Genomic DNA, 19,008 nt, shown 5'->3' on the forward strand with positions numbered 1-19,008 from the left:
ACTTCCCAGCCAAAATATATATATATATATATAGCGAAGTCAAGCAGTGATGTTAAAGCAACATTTGAATATGATTTTGACAACCGTGACACACAAATATCAGGAGGGCACGATGAATCAGAAATCAGTAAAAGTACCTCTTTGTTCATGCATACAAATAGTTGAAACATAAGAAAATAGCTTTTTAATTAGATGTATATGAGTCTGAGACTCTCCCCTGAGTGTGAAAATTACTACAATAGCTGAGGGCCTTGAATATGTAGGTGCTAGTTCATTTTTTTATATTTGACTGTTAAAAATAATTCTAATGAGAAATAAATATTGTCCATGCTAATAATTTATTTTGTAAATGAATAGAAGAGGAAAAATTGGTTTTGCGAGAAATATCACTCCTTTGGCCTCAAGTCTATAATGTGGGCTAGCTGGTATTTCTGTGTGTGATAGCTTATCATGCAGGGGCATAGAGATTGAATGGAAAGCAACTAGGATGGTAAATATAGCTTAGGTGAGGACCGAGAGTGTTTTGAAAGCGGTTGTGAAAAGGAATTAATATCACATCTGCATACACATTTTTGCTGTTTTGATTGCTCTTTCTGTGAGCAACATCATAAGAGAGAAGGTTAGAAATCCAATGTGAGCTGCTGCGTGTTGTGCTGTGTCTCAGCCTGTTGTTTTTCTTTAAGTCTCACCTCTTTAAAAAAAAAAATGAAATCATTTGTGTGCATATATTCTTTTTTTTGGCAATGTAGAGACGAAATAAAATGACTTTAAATACAAAAAAAGTATTACCCTAATAAAATACCCTCGTAGACACAGCTCCAATCTGCCTTTTTAAACACATGAGGCCCTCTCAAAGGATTTGACCCGAATATGTCCTCCCAGGTCCCCGGTGACTCCAGCCTGCCACTTCCACACTGCCATGGCCGTGAATTTCCATTAGGGTTTTGACAGCGGGCCGTTTATAGCATTGAAGCCCTGTGGAGAGGGAGGTTAGCTGTAATTATTCAACTGATGTTATGAGCAGAGCAAGCCTGTCACCACTCTCCAGACTGAGCCATCCGAAGTCAGAGCGTTTGGTTATAGTCAGACTAACACCAATTCCTTCCCCAAAGAGAGAAACTAGACCTTTCACTCGTAGTCATTTCATATTTTAATTTAAGGACTTTTTCAGTCCTAATCTACTGTACTGCATATGACTAATACTTCCTGGTTACACTTGCTTAATATTGCTTTTTCATCTTGACCTATTTCTGCAAAGGTATTTTCCTTTTATGAAAGATAAAAGTTGACAATAAATAAAGACTTAGATTTTTCAGTCAGAATTCAATTTGCCGTCTTTTGTTTCAGCTTTTTTCTTCAGGTTTGCATCTATTTTTTCATTTCATGCCGTCTGTGTTCAAGCACATCATCAGAAGGAGTGGGTGCAATTGGTACGGTCATCATATCATCGAGGCGAATGGGGTGCTGGATGTGTTAGAAATTGTATTTTCGTGACAGTGGGTGTCTCCCCCTTTGTAAAATTGACTCGACACAGTGCATTACACACACAGCTCCAGAGCCAGTTATTGTGGAAATTACCATACATTCCCTTCTGATTGTCTCTGCATTTGTTTAGAGCTTGAGATGTCAATGTTTCAGTTACGTATTTTTTCAATTGCACTCACACGTGATGAGCAAAAAAGTGAATGGCAATATTATATTCAATCAAAACTTCTCTTCCAAATCATTTTATTTGAGTTGTTTGTATTGTCTGCTTTTCCTTTCTTGTTTTATATTGTTGTGTTGAATATATAAGACCTTCATCTTTAGTGATTTTTAACATGTGTATTTCATTCATCCAATATAATCAATCATTAAGTCCGACATCAAATATTTAACCTTGACATCTTTCTGTAGAAAAAACAACTGTAGTAGATTTCAGTGATCTTGGATTATACTCCAAGATTTGTATGAAGATACATTTTGATATTGTTTTTGGTAAACCTGGCCCTTTACTTGAATTAATTAAGAGTTTTCTCCATTTTTGGTTTCTCCATTTGGCGAGAAGGTATGCAAGAAAAAGGTTTCCTTGCCACGATTAATTGATGTACTGATGGCCTTTTTTACCCTAACCCTAACAAATGATGTGACTGTCAAGATAATTAGTGTAGGGTTACAGTTAGTCCTCTGCAATCAACAGCCCTTCCCTTTACCTCAACATTTCTAATCAAATGTTGAATTTAAGTCTGCTTTATGTTGTAGCTAAAATGACTCACGACATGTATAAAGGGTAGGAAGTGGATTTTCAATATGCTTGATTCTGGGATGTCATTATGTGCCACTGTGATCAATGTTTACAATGTTGTTCTCTTAATATAATCATAGTTGTTAGCATTTTTTTTCTATGTGTGAAACTCTGAAGATGTACATGTATATTCATAAATGAAGGCCAGTGGAATAAAAAATATAATATCTGGTGGTTAGAGAGCGTGCAAAACGATCATGGTTCAAGCCATTTCTGTAGTGGCTGCAGTTTTTGTTTGGTAGACTTTGAAGGCATTAGATGCCAATAAGATCCACAGACTTGAATGCCACACAGGGTGATGACTCACTCTGTCAATAAAATGTTGAAAGTGGCAAATTATCTTTGGGCCTCTGCAGCTGCTGTCCTTTGAAGGGAAATATTAGCTTGCAGTACAGGTTTCCTCCGCAGACTGAGCAGAGATGATGAGTTTGTGTGACCTCCATTTGATCAAATTTCCAATAAGATATGTAAAAAAAAAGTGTGTATTTGAAGGACCTGAATAGTCAACTACAAAATGCAGGGATGGGCACACTGGACATGTTGCGTTTATGACTCTTAAACCCCATGGACCCGCCGAAGGGGCAGAAATCACAACATCTGCAAGCAAAAGTGTCTGAGGGCTTCTTAAGATGTAATAAACTATGAATGTTTTATGTCCATGTAACGAAGAAAAAACTCAGCTAACTGATCTATTTTTTATTTTAAAAAAATTAAAAAAACAGAATGCTAACTGAAAGCCTCTGAATTAGAAATGCTAACAGATTACTGCACAGAAAATCACTCATAAAACCCTTATTATTGATCTTTTCTGCACATCCAACCCATCGATTCGCATCGTGAGATAACACAGAATCGTTTGGTACATACATTATCACTGTATGATAAGAACTCGCGACTTTATAAACAAAATCAGACATCAAAACATGTGGTGCTAGGTAGCTAAAAAGGCTAACATGGCCTACCTTGGTCGTTGTCTGGTCAAAACTGGTCTTCAATGGCACTAAAACGATAACAACGCTGCTGAAGTTAATCCATAGGTTAATCCAATGTGTCTGTGTCCCTTTGAAATTATTTCTGATAATCCATAAGCAATAAACCTGCTTTTCCGTTTCCAGATGTCAGAGGGAGAGATAGCTTCACTCTTATGCAAAACTACATTGCGCAAAGCCCCCACCTTTTTGTGTTAACGTTGGTGTCTATGTGAAAACCCCCCTTCGATTCCATTGGCTCTAGCAGTTATAAAGAGATTTCATTCGTCAAAATCAACCAAGGGGGGCCAGAGATGTGTAAAATCCACCCAAATTACCCCAGAAGTGTTTTTGTTGGGCTAAATCTCTCTAAAAAGGTCAAATTTAACTTGTTTTGCATCAATCTTGATACAGGGTACTTATTATATGTTGTACTTTGGATTCCTAAAGCTTTTAGTCTACTAAGCCATCATCCAAGGGTAGTTTTCACTATAAGTAAAATAGTGCTTGCTCTGTGTTGCGTTGTTAATGAGTGAAACACACCGGAGTTGAGGATCCGTGGGGTTTATTCTCCCAAAAATATCATTTACAATTTACAATTCAGGCATTTCGCAGACGCCTTATTCCAAAGCGACTTACAATGACCAATTACAGGGACATTCTCCCTGGAGTAACCGAGGGCTAAGTGCCTTACTCAAGGGCACACTAGTAATGGTGTTCCAGGCAGGATTTGAACTCGCAACCTTCCGATCATCAGCCCACCTCACTATCCATTAGACTACCAACATTTTTTTAATAAATTATAATAATATATATTTTTTTTTATGAGATCCATTTGTGGCGGACGATATTTAATTGTGGCGGCCAGCCACAAATAAATCAATGTATGGGAAACACTGGTCATGTTCAAGCCTGAGACCTGAAAAACAGGTTAAAAAAATAAATATTAGTAATCCTTATTTGATCATTTTTCATTTGGATTAACCCTAACCCTTACCCTAACTACATCTCTGATGACCTACGTTTTTATGGGATTAGTTTTGTATCATAAAGATAAAGCAACACTTTCTCATAATAAAGCAAAACTATGAGTTTAAAAGAAAAACAAAATAAGTCAATCAAAATAAAATAAATTAAAAAAATAAAACTATAAGTTGCAAACAAATCATTTGTGTAATCATGTAAACTATAACTATTTTTTCTTTGTATTGACATAGGTTTTTGTTTGCAGTTCTTGTTTCTTCTTTCTCAATGATTAGACTTTTGCTCTCGCTGCAGCTTTCTCGTTTGCACTCCCTCATTTTTTGTTTGAGATTTTGACACAAACATCCCAGGTGGGCGGGACTTTCAGGGGTGTGTCCCCATTGGCTACTCAGTTTTTGAGTGACAGACCACTTCAACACAGATCATACAGTGCAACTCATGCAGCAAACTCCGGAGTCCACTCGGCCACGTTAGTGTTGGTGTCTCCTGGGTAGTTTCATGAACATATCGGACTTCTCTTATGGCTTGCTGTGCATTATACTTGTGATGTGTAGTTCATACTTTATTCCAACTTTAAATATTTGAATACCTGAACACACTGCTGCTGTTAAATAATTTCCCAATTTGGGATTGATAAAGTGTCTGTCTGTCTATTTATTAGATTAAAAAAACACATCTATGTATTTTCAAGCTAAAGGTGATACACAATATAAACTGTATACTATTATTTTTCAAAGAAATGTTACATTTCAAAAGCATATATTCCTATGTTTAGGACAAACAATTAAAGACTGCTTTAATTTAACAAATTCTACAATATAAAAGTGGCAGATTTGCTTTATTAAACAGACCAGACCTAGGCTGCATACCAACACAATTAGGAACATGCTCACATCTTACTATGTTGGTCTGAAGAGCTGAAGCATTCATACACAATGGATAAAACCGGTGTTGTTTCATTCTATATCCTGTGAGAAAATGATATACATTTAGCATTAAAAATTCGACATACTATTCCTAGCCTGAGGAAGATATGAATAATCAACAGATTTGAATGGAATCTCTAACATTTTCATGTAGAATAAAGACAAAAGAGTGATTATACAAATTACATTTATTGAAATTTGAACCAGAAGATGAAGTCTCAAAGAATGTTTTAAATAAAAGGAAATAAAACTAAAAGGTGGATAATAATAAAATCTATTAAATGTATATGTAAAGACATTTGGTCAAATGAAATGACTCTGAGCAAGTGATAACAGTAACACCCAGCGTGGATGAAGCTGGTGCAGGTCTTTCTTCATGCCCCCCCCCCCCCTCCGTGCTGTCCCCTCAGAGGAAATGGGAAAACGGGATAAGACTCTGGACACCACGCTGTCTCAATGATCCACACTGTTAATATGAGAGGAAAATATATGTTTTAGGAAATGAATAATATGAAGTTAACAAATAAAACACAGCTCAGGGACAGCCATGGACGGTAGGTTTTCCTACAAAGTTAACTCAGCCTCCATTGATTTTCATATATAATTAGCGTGTTAATAAAATAAGCTATCATGGCTTATACTTGCATATCTAAACAGAATCATGAAAGCCTGTTGGTAGAGTCAGGCACACGAGTCAGTTTGAGTGTGTGCGCCGGTGTCTGAACGCTCACTCACTGCTAGCTATGTAGCTAACTGTTAGGCTACTTAGCTTGCATTGTTATGGATCTAAAGGTAGCAAAAGCTAACTTTCACAGCACAGCTTTATTTCTCACTTACCACAATAAAGAAACAGACCGTATAGTACAGCACAAACAGCACAAATGATCAACACTTACATACATTTTCACTTGTAGTAATAATTGAAATGCTGGTTCTTCTGGGGGTGTTCTATCCACCCTCAGGCAGCCACCGCACCGCAGCTGCCTGCACTGTACAATCGTTGGAGGACTGGGCTGTCACTCAAAAACTGAGTAGCCAATGGGGACGCACCCCTGAAAGTCCCGCCCACCTGGGAGGTTTGTGTCAGAATCTCAAACAAAAGACGAGGGAGCGCAAAAGAGAAGGCTGCAGCGAGAGCAAAAGTCTGTTCATTGAGAAAGAAGAAACAAGAACTGCAAACAAAAACCTATGTTAAAACAAAGAAAAAATACTTATAGTTTATATGATTACACAAATGATTTGTTTGCAACTTATAGTTTTATTTTTGAAATTTATTTTATTTTGCTTGACTCAGTTTTTTTTTCTTTTAAACTCATAGTTTTGCTTTATTTTGAGAAAGTGTTGCTTTATCTTTATGATACAAAACTAATCCCATACATTTTCAGTTAATGTCTGAAATGTCTGAACTATGACTCTAGTTATTGTATTAAACATAATACCCGCAAGAGGATATTCGGTGTGCTGATAGAAAGTAAAACAACTGGAGCTGAATACATCTCTCTTAGGAATCTGAACAGGTTAACTATAAAATACCAGACAGAACAAAAATAAAACAAGTATAATCATCTTGAGATAAATAGGGACATACCTGTGTCATTTTGCTGCTTTATTGTTCAGTAAAAAAAATGCACTTTAAAGACGAGTCTGTACAAGATTGTGTTCATTTTATAAAAGCAATTCATCTTCACACTGTGCAGGAATACTTGCATTAAAGACGTTTGGCAGTTTTTTCCAGGTTCCATAAAGTTTTGGCTTGCACAAAGAATGTCGCCATATATCTTTTACGAATCTTGGATGAAAGAGTAGGAGCAGGTATTTCCCATTGTTGGAATAGTTAAGGCAACAATTGAAGATCACAAGGTGAAAAAAAGGCCAAAGAAAAAGGCAATCCATTAAATCCAGCACAGTTTGAGTTTTTCACTCTTGGAAATGCTTAAGGTCCAACCTTCAGTTTGTAAGAGCTCTGTGTTTTCTGTATTTCCAGAGGCAATCAGGCTTCACCATGGTTTTCCCAGCCTAGGGGGGAACAAAATACACACAATCAATGAAATATCTTTCAGTGTTTTTTCCAGTGTTTTTAAATTAGCTGACTGTGTGGTGGCATTGGTGCTCAGGTAAGTGTGTCTTTCTTTTACCTTTGCCCTCATCAAAATCTCATGCTGAATGATTGTTTTCTGAGTGTTGCTGTGTGTGGTCCGACCAGCTCTACTGCTTCTTGGCCGGCACACTGGATTTCTGCTGGACCACAGAGAATACTACTGAAGCAGCACAGTATTCACTTGTAGCTCCCATTCTTATCTGAAAAAACAAACAAACAGAGAACCAGGTTGAATTTAAAGGCAGCAAAGAGAAACGTAGACAATGTCTTTAAAATGATTGACAGCACCAGTTGGTTCCCGAGAAAGCCGGGTCAAATACATGTATTATTTACCTGATCAAGGTGATCATCATGTTGTGTATTTTTTCTTTGGAAGACGTTTCATCTCAACGTCCATCGGCCTCAGTTGGCACCCCGGTTGAAGTGCTCCAGCACGGTGGCGTTGGTTTTCTCAAACAGCCACTGCTGGCTGAGAGAGGACGGGTCGCACGTGTTCATGAAGACCCGTCGCTCACTCGGGCTGCTGTCCATACAGCTGTTACTGACGGGGTGGTAGAGACTTTTATCCTGGAGGAAGGAGAGTAAAGAGAGAACAGCCCTATTCATACAGAGGATGTACATTGTTGTTCTTGATGTAACTTGAAGCATTATCTTCTCACAAATGTTAACAATTTGTTCCACTGTGATTATTAAACCATTTAATCCCACTCAACCCATACTTCTTTCAAAAACATTATCCATTTGTTTCCATAATAGTGGTTGTTGTTTTATTTTATAATGTATTTTCTGTTCCTGGACCATGGTCTTATATTTGATATTAGAAATAACAAATCAAACCAAAACAAAGAAAAAGGCCATCAAATAGTGAAGAAACAAACTAAAAAAGATTACTTTACAGAACTTTAGGTAATATTTTGAGTTTGACAAGAATACCTCTGGAGCTTGTGAAAGGACATGAGGTCAGGATTTAGCTCAAATGTTTAATTCTGTGCGGGAAAAAAAACTATAAAAAGAACAACTGGCGTTCCTCATACCTTAAGTCTGGTTTGATCTACACCAACTTCTAAGGAAAAGATTTCCCTCTCGCTGCTGAATGCGTATATATGTACAGAAATAGATTCCCCAGAATTGTTCTGTTATACACAACAACAAAAGCAGCCAAAAGGATAAGCTGAACGATGGTAGAATCACATCACATACTGGCTTTAAAGAAACAGGAACAGGGGCAGGGTAAGGTCTGCTGTTTATGCGTCCTGGAATTTGTTTGCACATTCATTCATTACAGTAAATGTTTACCAGATGGCCAACATTATGATGAAATTAGTAATTGACTGACTCAAATTATGCTTCGATGACCACAGAAATCACACCAGCAGCACTGTTAGAAGGCTGACAACAGGATGCAGCTGCAAATTTTAAAAAAATGCACTTTCCTCTTCATACCTCTCTGTAGCGCCACAGCTGGTTGCCCTTCATGCCGTGACAGTCGTACAGGGTGACAAGGCTGTTGTGAGAGACGGCATCGAAGCAGACCTTCCTTGTGTGCATGGGGTCACCCACCCGAATATCCTCCCTCCAACCAAATGTTAACACCTGCAGGGAACACATCTCAACTGTAAAAAAAACATCACACTGTTTCCTTCCTCTGTTGCTCTTTCCACATTTTCCATTTGCCCCATCACAGTGTTTTCATGTGGAATTTTCCTTATTTGAATTGAGGATATGAGGCTAGTTTGGGACATGTGGTACAGATTGTAAAGCAAGCTGAATTAAATCAAAGTGATTGGGGTCAAACAATCTGCCAATCACCTGTCCATGGCTCCAGGCCACCTCGCCCCGCCCTTTCACACAGCTCTCCAGGCGGATGGGGCTTCCTGACACAAAGTGCTTGATCTCCATGCACATCCCACTGGCCATATTCCGTATCTACAAAACACATACACAAAATCACGTGGAGCCTCAAAAAACCACAGTATAGGTCCCATTAAATATGTTAATCATTCCAGCCACTACTTCAGCATTTACTTGCCAGCATCGGTCCCAACCTGACGCATGGATTTATCACAGATCCCATGCGTTGATGTGTGCTAGGGCAGGGGTTCCCACACTTTTCAGCCAGAGACCCCCAAAATAACAGTGCCAGAGACTGGCGACCCCCCCACCACGTGAATTGTCAACGGGGGGCGCCTCGCTACGGAGACATTCTACAGATGGCCAGTCCGCCCCTGAGAAATGTCTATGCACACGTTATTATTAATAATAAGGTAATACTTTATATTAAGGTACACATATTAACCATCAACTAGTTGTTAATTAACATGCATACTAGCAGTATATTGGCTCTTTATTAGTCATTATAAAACACTTATTAATGCCTTATTCTACATGACCATATTCTACAAGTATTAAGTCATTAGTTGAGAGTTTTTCTTCAATAACCCTCTAATTAGTGCTTATTTATTGCAAGTAAGGAAGTTGTTGTACATGACCTTTGGTCTTAATATACTCTGCTCAATATGGGCCTAATAAGGCAGTAGTACCACAAGAATAGTAATTCTCCCATAATAACACTAAACAAATATTCTTAGGTAACAACACATGAAACTATAAGTGTTAATTGTTTCTAAATAACTCAAAATGTGGTATTTATATCTAAGAATACTTTTTGGGGTATTGACAGTTCAGCTACCAATAGCAAGGTGATATTGACCTGTATGTTTCATAATTGCACATTTATATTTTTGTAAAATGTGTACTGAAGGTTAGACAGGAAACCAGGTACAGGAAGTAGGAGAAAGTGAATTGAATAGCATGGCAGTAAACTACTACTAATTTTCCCTATGCAACCTGAAGAGTAAAAGGGTCAAGTCCGTCAGAAAGCAATGACTGTAAGTGTAAGCCTTACACTTACACTGTAAGAAAACGGATTAGTAACATGTATTGTGTTTGTGTGATGACATTTGGAGATGTTGGCATACTAGCCTTTATACATGCTTATTGCATTAGCTATATTTACCTTGTTTGCACTTAGCGGTCCTATGTGTTAATCTGTGTATGTTACACTTGCATGTATGAGATCATGAAGTGCCTTGTAACTTCTTTTGTTATAGTTTCACTCCGTTGGAATGTCAGTAGACTGCAAATAAGTCAATAAAGGAGCATGGCTGCTCATTCCCTGGCTCTCAAAAGAGTTTGGCTGGCTGTTTAATCTATGTTCACACTGAGACAGTACAACACATAGAGAGAATAGTACACCTATTGTGTAAGTACATACAAGCAGATCACTATGATCACAAATACATACAATCAGTTACAAATCTGTTTTTATTAAAAAGTACGTATGTATTCTCAGCCTTGGAGAAACTTGACATTTTTTGGTCAACCCAGTCTCACGTTATAGTCACGGCATTTAATCTATTGATTCGTGTTCACCAACACGATTTCCCCCTTTTTTCATGTCACACAGAACGATTTTAAAAGCAATGTATTTCTATTGGTAGTGTGTTTCGTGCCTGCAACACGTATTTTTGTCCGGTCGGGTCTTGGAAGACCGGAAGCTGTGTGGTTCATAAAAACATGTTCTTTATATATACAGTCTATGGTTCTTACTCAATATAAAGCCACAATTATTGTTTTTAAGTTTAAATTGTATAATGTCTGACTTTTTTCGCCGTCAGTCAGGAAAATAAATGGGGTTCAGAGCCTCAGAATACTGAAATCTGTATTTTTGTTAAATCTTTTTTTCCTTCTAATTTGTTATTATTTTCGAAATAACACACTTTACTCAACAATAACACACAATTATCTTTGTTTTTATTTATTTGTTTAATTCCATAATCTCTGACTTTTTTGCCGTCCGTCACGAACTGAATTTCAAAATATCATAACCAGAAACAGATACACAACCACTGAACTAATTACCCAAGATCCTCAGCTATGGTTTAAGCTCGGTGATTGGATTGTTTAGCCACAATGCATGTTGGGATATGGTGTTTATGCGATATGAAATCCGAAAAACATAAAAAAAAAATAATAATAATACTTTATGCCGAGTGTGCTTGCTTTTCTCTTTGAAAGTCATCACATAACGGCATTGTAATACACGGTTCGGCTGCAATAAATATTACACATCTGCCGTAGTTCTTTATGTATAGAGCCCTGATTAGAAGACTAGACAAATTGGAAGAACTGCCACGGAAACTGAATATGTAAAGTGGATCATAAATATATCAGCAATTAAACAACATCTTCCATTTCTCTTCACACAATACGTCTCTTTGCAGTATCAACATTAATTCGGCTGACTTTTATATTTGATCCAATTGGTAGCCCAAAACAATATTTGCACAGGGGCCAATCATAACCTTGTTACGCCACTGGTTCACAGTATGGTCATGGTGAGTATATTCACTTTAAACTGTTAGGTCTTCCGAGAAACAGAGTTGGGGAAGTAGCCTTTAGGCATTTAAAAATGTTTTCCATATTATTTAAGGGGCTAGTGAATTAATTTCAGTTTTCCGCACAAACACTGCGCTAGTGGATTGTCAAAGGGGGAGCCTCGTTGCGGGGAAATTATACAGATGGCTAGTCCGCCCCTGAAAATGTCTATGCAAACGTTATTATTAATAATATATATATTTTTAAAATTATTTAAAAAATTACGGTAATCAATTTAAAAAAAAAAGATTTTTCATTTTTATTTTGTAATCATCTCGCGACCCCCACTCGGGGTCTCGCGACCCCCACTTTGGGAATTCCTGCATTAGATCACTACAATGTGCTCTGCTGATAAAGTTTAATTTACTATTGTGTTCAGAAACTAGAGATGTGGTACTTTCTAATATCCTATTCATCCTAGTTTCGTAAACTAATCCTTACCTCTCCCCATGCAGCTGCTGGAGGCTCCACCATTGGATAGTGTTTGGGCAGATCCCAGGCCACATTGCTCATAAACCATTTGAAGCTCTTGCAGTTGAGGCGGTTCCTCAGCTCCTTCTGGGCCGTCATGTCTCCTGCTGACAGGTGACGGTATTCAGGCCGACGCTGAAAGACATATTCGGCGTATTCATCCATCCACACCTCTGCCACACGTTTCAGGTTCTGAAATAAAAGGAGTCATCCAGACATATTCTTTCACTACAGCAGAGTTTTCTTAGCAGGCATTTACATTCTGCCAGACTCTCTATGAGCCTACCACACATAAGCACACAATCCCACAGTCCCTGGCAACAAAGAAAATGTTTTGGAACATATTTGGACAGTTTTGTGCACATAAATGTTTAGATGGTCTGCTGTTAGCAGTGTAGATATTCCTCGGAGAGCCTGAGCATACAATGGCATCCATTTTCTGACTCTGCTTTGAAATAACCCCACATATCAGTATTTATTTTATGACTTTGCTACATCTGTAAAACGTTTTTTCCATTGAAATCCATTTTGAGCCAACTGAATTAGAGCCGACCTTGTTCATACTATACATGCACTTCTAAGTGGAGTACTTTAGCACTTTGATAAAAAAGAAAACATTTGTAGAATGATAACAAAAATGTCATACTCTTTAACAGCAGTTTCAAATATTTGCCGGGGGCAAGACTTCCTTCATTTGTAGTATATATTATTTATATAAATGTTCTCTTTCATCCCTTATAATCAGGTTGATTTAGGACCATTAGCATTCTACTGAGGTCAAGGTATTCAGAATAAACAGTCAAAACAAATGCCGGCTTCCTTCAGTTGAATACTGAGGTGAGTTCCAGGTAAGGCAGAGGCATACAGAATGAATGTTAGGATACAACCTAGAGGATGTAGCACTTATAGACTATTTCCTATTCCGTGTAGCTACTTTGAAGCATACAGGGAACAATGAAACTTAAGCTCATTCTTCACAGTAACACCTGTAACGCATATACTGTACGTTTTGAAAAGCGACCACACTGCATACTGCTGCCTTCATCGTCTGGTGGTCTTTTGTTTGTAGAGTTGACTTGACTGTAAAGTGTTCTTCAGACTGGAGGAGAGTACTTAGTAGAGGACATACGAAAGAAAAACTACACCATTTTATTATACTGCCCCACTGTAAGACTAGCTCACAGTAGAACGACGTGTGTACCTGTGTGTGTGTGTGTGTGTGTGTGTGTGTGTGTGTGTGTGTGTGTGTGTGTGTGTGTGTGTGTGTGTGTGTGTGTGTGTGTGTGTGTGTGTGTGTGTGTGTGTGTGTGTGTGTGTGTGTGTGTGTGTGTGTGTGTGTGTGTGTGTGTGTGTGTGTGTGTGTGCGTGCGTGCGTGCGTTTGCATTGAAATTACTTTTCAAAATCCCTGTACTGCAATATCTAAAAATGTCCTGAGCTGAAGTATATTTGGTTTCACATCAAGCCATACTTCACACAAAGCCAACAATGCTATTTTTATTCTGGTTCGTAGACTAAATAAAACCCTAATTTAAATGCTGAACAGCCCTGTGTGTGAATACTGCAGGAAACTAATAATGTATAAATCTATTTGGCTGATAAGATGGTATTTTTAATTTTGTATTTTGAGAGCATAATTGGATTTTGCTTCATGTATTTTCCAATCAAGAAACCTTACAGATAAGAACTTTTTCAAAAGACACAAATAGGAACTGTTAATAAAATAGGACTATTGTGTTGTTGCTGTTAATGAGCCAGGGAGTCTCTGCCATACATACACTTCCTAATACCTGATAAAGAACTTGTAATATGCAGACCAGATAGATGGAAAATATATTAATGAAGCAGTCCTCCAGTAAGAAATGGCCGTAATATTATCACTTCCTTTGCCAATCAAGCATGTGAAACTGTGATGTAATGTTGTATGTGGTTCTATAGGAGCATTTTAAAGTCTCACAAAACAACCCCTGAAGATGTAATCAGGGTTAAGCCTTGGATTGGGTATGACATCTTTTAATTGTATTAACAGACCGGATTATAGACTTGGAAAATTGCAATTTAACAATGTGGATTTTATACGGCTGGCCCTGTCCAATAAAAAAGACGCTATTGAGCTGCATCATAGGTAGCCTAAGATCACATTTTTTGTGAAGCTTGGTCAATAAAATGCACTTAATGTCAGGATATCTCTGCAGCATTCAATTTTTACCAATATTTTTGAGATCACTTTAAGCCCTAAAACTTTATTAATGTGTAACATAAAATAGACGGGTTACTCAAGTGTCAGACTGCAAGTGTGCTATGCTATATGATTATCAAACATATAGGCCCTGAATGTATCAGCAAATATGGATCCATTATGCTTTGATTTGAGCTGCTAACATTACAATAGATATGTCCTACTTACAATATAATGTAATCCAATGTTGTGTGGTGAATAATATATAATAGACTGCATTGCACTGACACTGCACCCCTGTTGTAGACTGTTAAAGTACGCATACAATCTGTGACTGATCTGCTGTATTGTATTGTGTCATGATCCGTGAAGGCATACAGTACAGTGTGAAGAATTACCTTCGCCAAGCTGATCCCACCAGGGACTTTGTATGGGACGTACTTCCTATAGATGTGTCCTACCCTCGAGCAAGGAATGTCCTCCATCCGACCACCACACATCCAAACCTACAGGGACATGCAGAAAGAGAGGAAGATATTTTTAATCAGACTGATTTATATGCATATAGAATCTTTTTCCATCTAAACATTCAAAGTTGTGGAAAGGTAGAAGAAAGGTGAGGTTAGGAGACGATCAAGGAGACGAGCAGGAGATTGATGGCTAAGAAGAAAGAGGCATGAAGTACAGTGGTTCTAGCAGGCTTATAAATCCTGGGAGACTTAAAGGAGAGAAGAGTGTATTTTGAAGGGAGAGGCAATAAAGATAAAATGTAAGGATAATTGAAGTAGAAAAGAAGACACCACAAACATATTAAGATATGATGGTGACCTCACTTCACCTGAGCAGCAGAGTCAGATTAACCCTCCTGTTGTCTTTGGGTCAAATCTGACCGATTTACTACTTTCATAAATCATAACTTTTTTGTTTTACATTCAATTGCATTAAGGCTTTATGATATCCTTCAGAGTATACCTTTGAACATATAAAATTGCTGATCACGACTTTCATTGCATTTTGGATGATTTAGTCAACTTTGTAACACCCATGGTAGTCCCATAAAGAAAATGAATTAGTAACCATCCGGATCAGATCTCACACACACACACACACACACACACACACACACACACACACACACACACACACACACACACACACACACACACACACACACACACACACACACACACACACACACACACACACACACACACACACACACACACACACACACACACACACACACACACACACACACACACACACACACACACACACACACACACACACACACACACACACACACACACACACACACACACACACACACACACACACACACACACACACACACACACTCTCTAGATGTGCCCCCCCCCCTCTTATGTGCCCAATCCCTTCATATGAATTACACCTGGCACACACAAACACACACACAGAACAATTTGATACATTTCCCACTCTTATGTGCCCATCCCCCCACATGGATCACACCTGGCACACGCAATACATGTTCGGTGTCTATACTTTGTATATTTACTGCAGTTTTTCATGTATAGCCTACCAGTACTGAGTAGCCTGATACAATGTTTACAGTTTGAAAGGGTGTTAAGTAAAATTTGGTGATGATTAATGTTTTTTGTGTTAATGTAATAGCAGTTAAAACAGGACCGGTCAAATTTGACCGTGAACACCAAAGTCAGGGGGGAAAAACTAAGACAATAGTAGGGTTAAAGACAGCACAAGTCACTTCTTTGGTTAGCGCTCAAACACATTGGACGCGATAGGCTAAGGCGCGGGATACCTCTAAACGATTGACCAATCATAACAGAGCCGACAAGCTAACCAATCAGAGCAGACTGGGCTCTGGTTTCAGACAGAGGGTGAAAAGAGGTGGTGCAGCACAGGCAGTATGAGAAAAATAGAACACTTTTTTAACATTAAAGGATGTAAACATGTCACAGTAGAGGCACAAACATCTGAAAATGAGCATAATAGGGCCCCTTTTAGTCCTTTATGACATTGTATACATTTTGCTGATATTTGAAAAAATGGCAACTGCAACACATTTTACGGGAAAATAAGGCATGGTGTTGAAATATTTAAATTACATTAGGATATATGTTTTAAGCACAGTAATGTGCTTGTGTTTAGTTTTTAAAAATCCTAATTAAGAGTAATTGTATTTTGTTTATTTCCCTTTTTCCTTTTCAATTTTGCATAAAAGAGACATCTAGCACTGGCTTATCTTTTTAAACCTCCAATAATGACAAAAGTGGTAATTCTCTTTCTTGGCTTTCTTGGTTGAAAATAAACCTTTGGAAAGAAAGGGTGGCAATGAAGGGGAAGACAATGAGAGGAAGACTTAGAGACAGCAGGCAAGATGGAAAAAAGGTTTTGTTTTAAAGACAATAGCAAAATAAAAAATGGAGGGAAATGAAAAGGTGGATTTAAACATGAAAACAAACAAGCTTACTAAGAGAAGAAAGAGGTTTCGGGTTGTTCTCTATGCACAGTAAAGCCCTTATAATGTAAATACGATTTAAGCCATTTGAAGGTTAGAGGCATGTTGAAGATAGTGCAAGTTCATGAACATGGGGGGAGTCTATTTCAACATGAAATATACATATTTTACATATGATTTTGAGGAGAGTTCAAAGGGGCTGCAAAGAAAGTGATCAACCTCATATCCACTTGCCATGACCTGACTTAAGCTTGAGTTCAACTAATTTACATGTGTGAACAGATGGCGCTGCACACTATCTTTAATAAACATAACACTACGTAACCTAAAAGAGAGGTTATGTAGCATTATGTCTGACCTAACAGGAAGGCTGCCTTGGAACTTTATAGAAAAGGTGATTGTACTGGCTGGGTAGGGTGTTTTGAATGAAGGACGATCGCATCCCAAAATGATTGACTTCATTCCAATTGGCTCAATCCGTTGCCAGACAAATACAGGACTTTCACAAAGAAAGTCTCCGTAGGCAGGCGTCACATTCTATGGCAGACTCTGCTTCCGTAAGTGTGTGGAAATAGGGGAATTACATGTATGTTTAAAAGTGCTTTGAGGGGTCGGGAAGACTGGTAAAGTGATAATGTCCTAATGTTAATGCGGTCCAATTAAAACGATGACCGCAATTCATGTAATTATTAACAAGTAAATCTTAACATATTTGACACATTGTTTAACCAAATGCAAAAGTCGTATTAGCCTAAACATTTGTCTTTCTGAAGCCTAACCAATACGTTTTGTTACTCATGTAAACATTAAAAACAAGAAAAATAAATTAATGTAAACAGCACTAACTGTTGTTCTTATTAACTATTGCGTTTATCTTTAAAAAACAAATCATGTTTCAAACATAAAGAAACATCCGTTCGTGTTACTTGATGAACTGAGGTAGGATTCAAAGCCACTATTATTTGAAGTGTTCGGCCTCTAACAAAGCCATCGGTATTTGACGAGTTGTGAGGGAGATTCTGTCAGTTGCCAAGGTTAAGGAATAAAATAGGAATACGAGGTCTATTATCTTGGGATGTAGGGGAGTAAACAAGTATTGTAATTAAGTAGTATTGTCCCGAGAGGATGTTCCCAAAGGTTTAAGTGACCTTCTAACCTTTCTCACGACAAACATATTTATTCCTTAGTTAAAAACTACTCTAAAAAAAATGCCTTGGCTCAACAAAGAAAATCAAGGCAACAGTTTGCATCGATGTTTATTGAGTTAAGACAACTTCTAATAAAATTATCTTAAAGCAACAAAGTTATTTGAGTTAGGGGAGAAAGTTTTTCCTCTACAATCAGAGGTGTTTTTAATTACCAGTTACTTAATAATTGGTAGCATAAACACAAGTTTTGAAGTTGATTACTCAAAAGATTAAGTTGTTCCGACTAGTTTTACCACATGATTTAAAATAATTTTAAGTTGTATGTACTTAATTACCCTCATTCGGGATACAAGTTTTGAAGTTGATTAATCCAAAAATTAAGTTGTTCCAACTTGTTTTACCGTATGATTTAAAAGGAATTTGTATTGTATTGTATTTGGAAGTTGTATGTACTTAATTACCATCATTGTGAACACATGTTTTTAAGTTGACAACCATTTATAAATTAAGTTGCTCCAAATATATTGTATTCAATAGTTTTTTTTCTTAGCTTTTTCAATCAATCAATCAATCATTCAATCAATCAATCAATGTTTATTTATATAGCCCAATATCACAAATGTTACATTTGTCTCAGTGGACTTCACAGTTTGTACAGAATATCAGTATGACAATACGACACCCTCTGTCCTTAGACCCTCACATCGTACAAGGAAAAACTTCCGGAGAAAACCCCACAGTTGAAAGAGAAAATGGGAGAGCTTTTTCATGTTTTTGCCTTTAAAGAAAGAAATTAATTGATTCCACAACAAAAATATTAGGTAACTCACTTTTTATTTAGAACTGCAGTTGTTTATTTCAACACATGATGTTTCAATCAGGAGAGAATTCATTTAGTTGTTTTAGTTTATTGACACATGCCATATGATAAGGTGCATGAACACCTGAAATCACAGCTGACTGCAGGAGAGAGGGGAACCATTTTAAAGTTTGGCCGCAGCACGGTGATTGGCTGCTGGAGAATGAGGTGAAATGTAATAGGTTAAAGAGA

The 19,008-nt window shown here is 37.6% G+C and overlaps 2 protein-coding genes across 2 annotated transcripts in view; one reads left to right on the forward strand and one right to left on the reverse strand.

The window, feature by feature from the left end:
- The window catches only part of LOC307017776 (uncharacterized protein), a 307,460-nt gene that overhangs the window by 57,988 nt on the left and 230,464 nt on the right, over positions 1–19,008 (forward strand). The gene's annotated exons all lie outside the window — the stretch shown is intronic.
- The window catches only part of LOC307017775 (polypeptide N-acetylgalactosaminyltransferase 10-like), a 71,569-nt gene continuing 57,896 nt past the window's right edge, over positions 5,336–19,008 (reverse strand). The window contains exons 8-14 of the mRNA XM_079647549.1: positions 14,744–14,851; positions 12,139–12,360; positions 9,070–9,186; positions 8,704–8,853; positions 7,594–7,827; positions 7,298–7,460; positions 5,336–7,178 (exon numbers count right to left, since the gene is read on the reverse strand). Coding sequence (XP_079503675.1) covers positions 7,663–7,827; positions 8,704–8,853; positions 9,070–9,186; positions 12,139–12,360; positions 14,744–14,851 — 762 coding nt within the window. The 3' untranslated portion in view covers positions 5,336–7,178; positions 7,298–7,460; positions 7,594–7,662. The remainder of the gene's footprint in view (positions 7,179–7,297; positions 7,461–7,593; positions 7,828–8,703; positions 8,854–9,069; positions 9,187–12,138; positions 12,361–14,743; positions 14,852–19,008) is intronic.

The sequence above is a fragment of the Notothenia rossii genome (assembly GCF_949606895.1).
Source record: "Notothenia rossii genome assembly, chromosome: 9".
Lineage (NCBI taxonomy): Eukaryota > Metazoa > Chordata > Actinopteri > Perciformes > Nototheniidae > Notothenia > Notothenia rossii.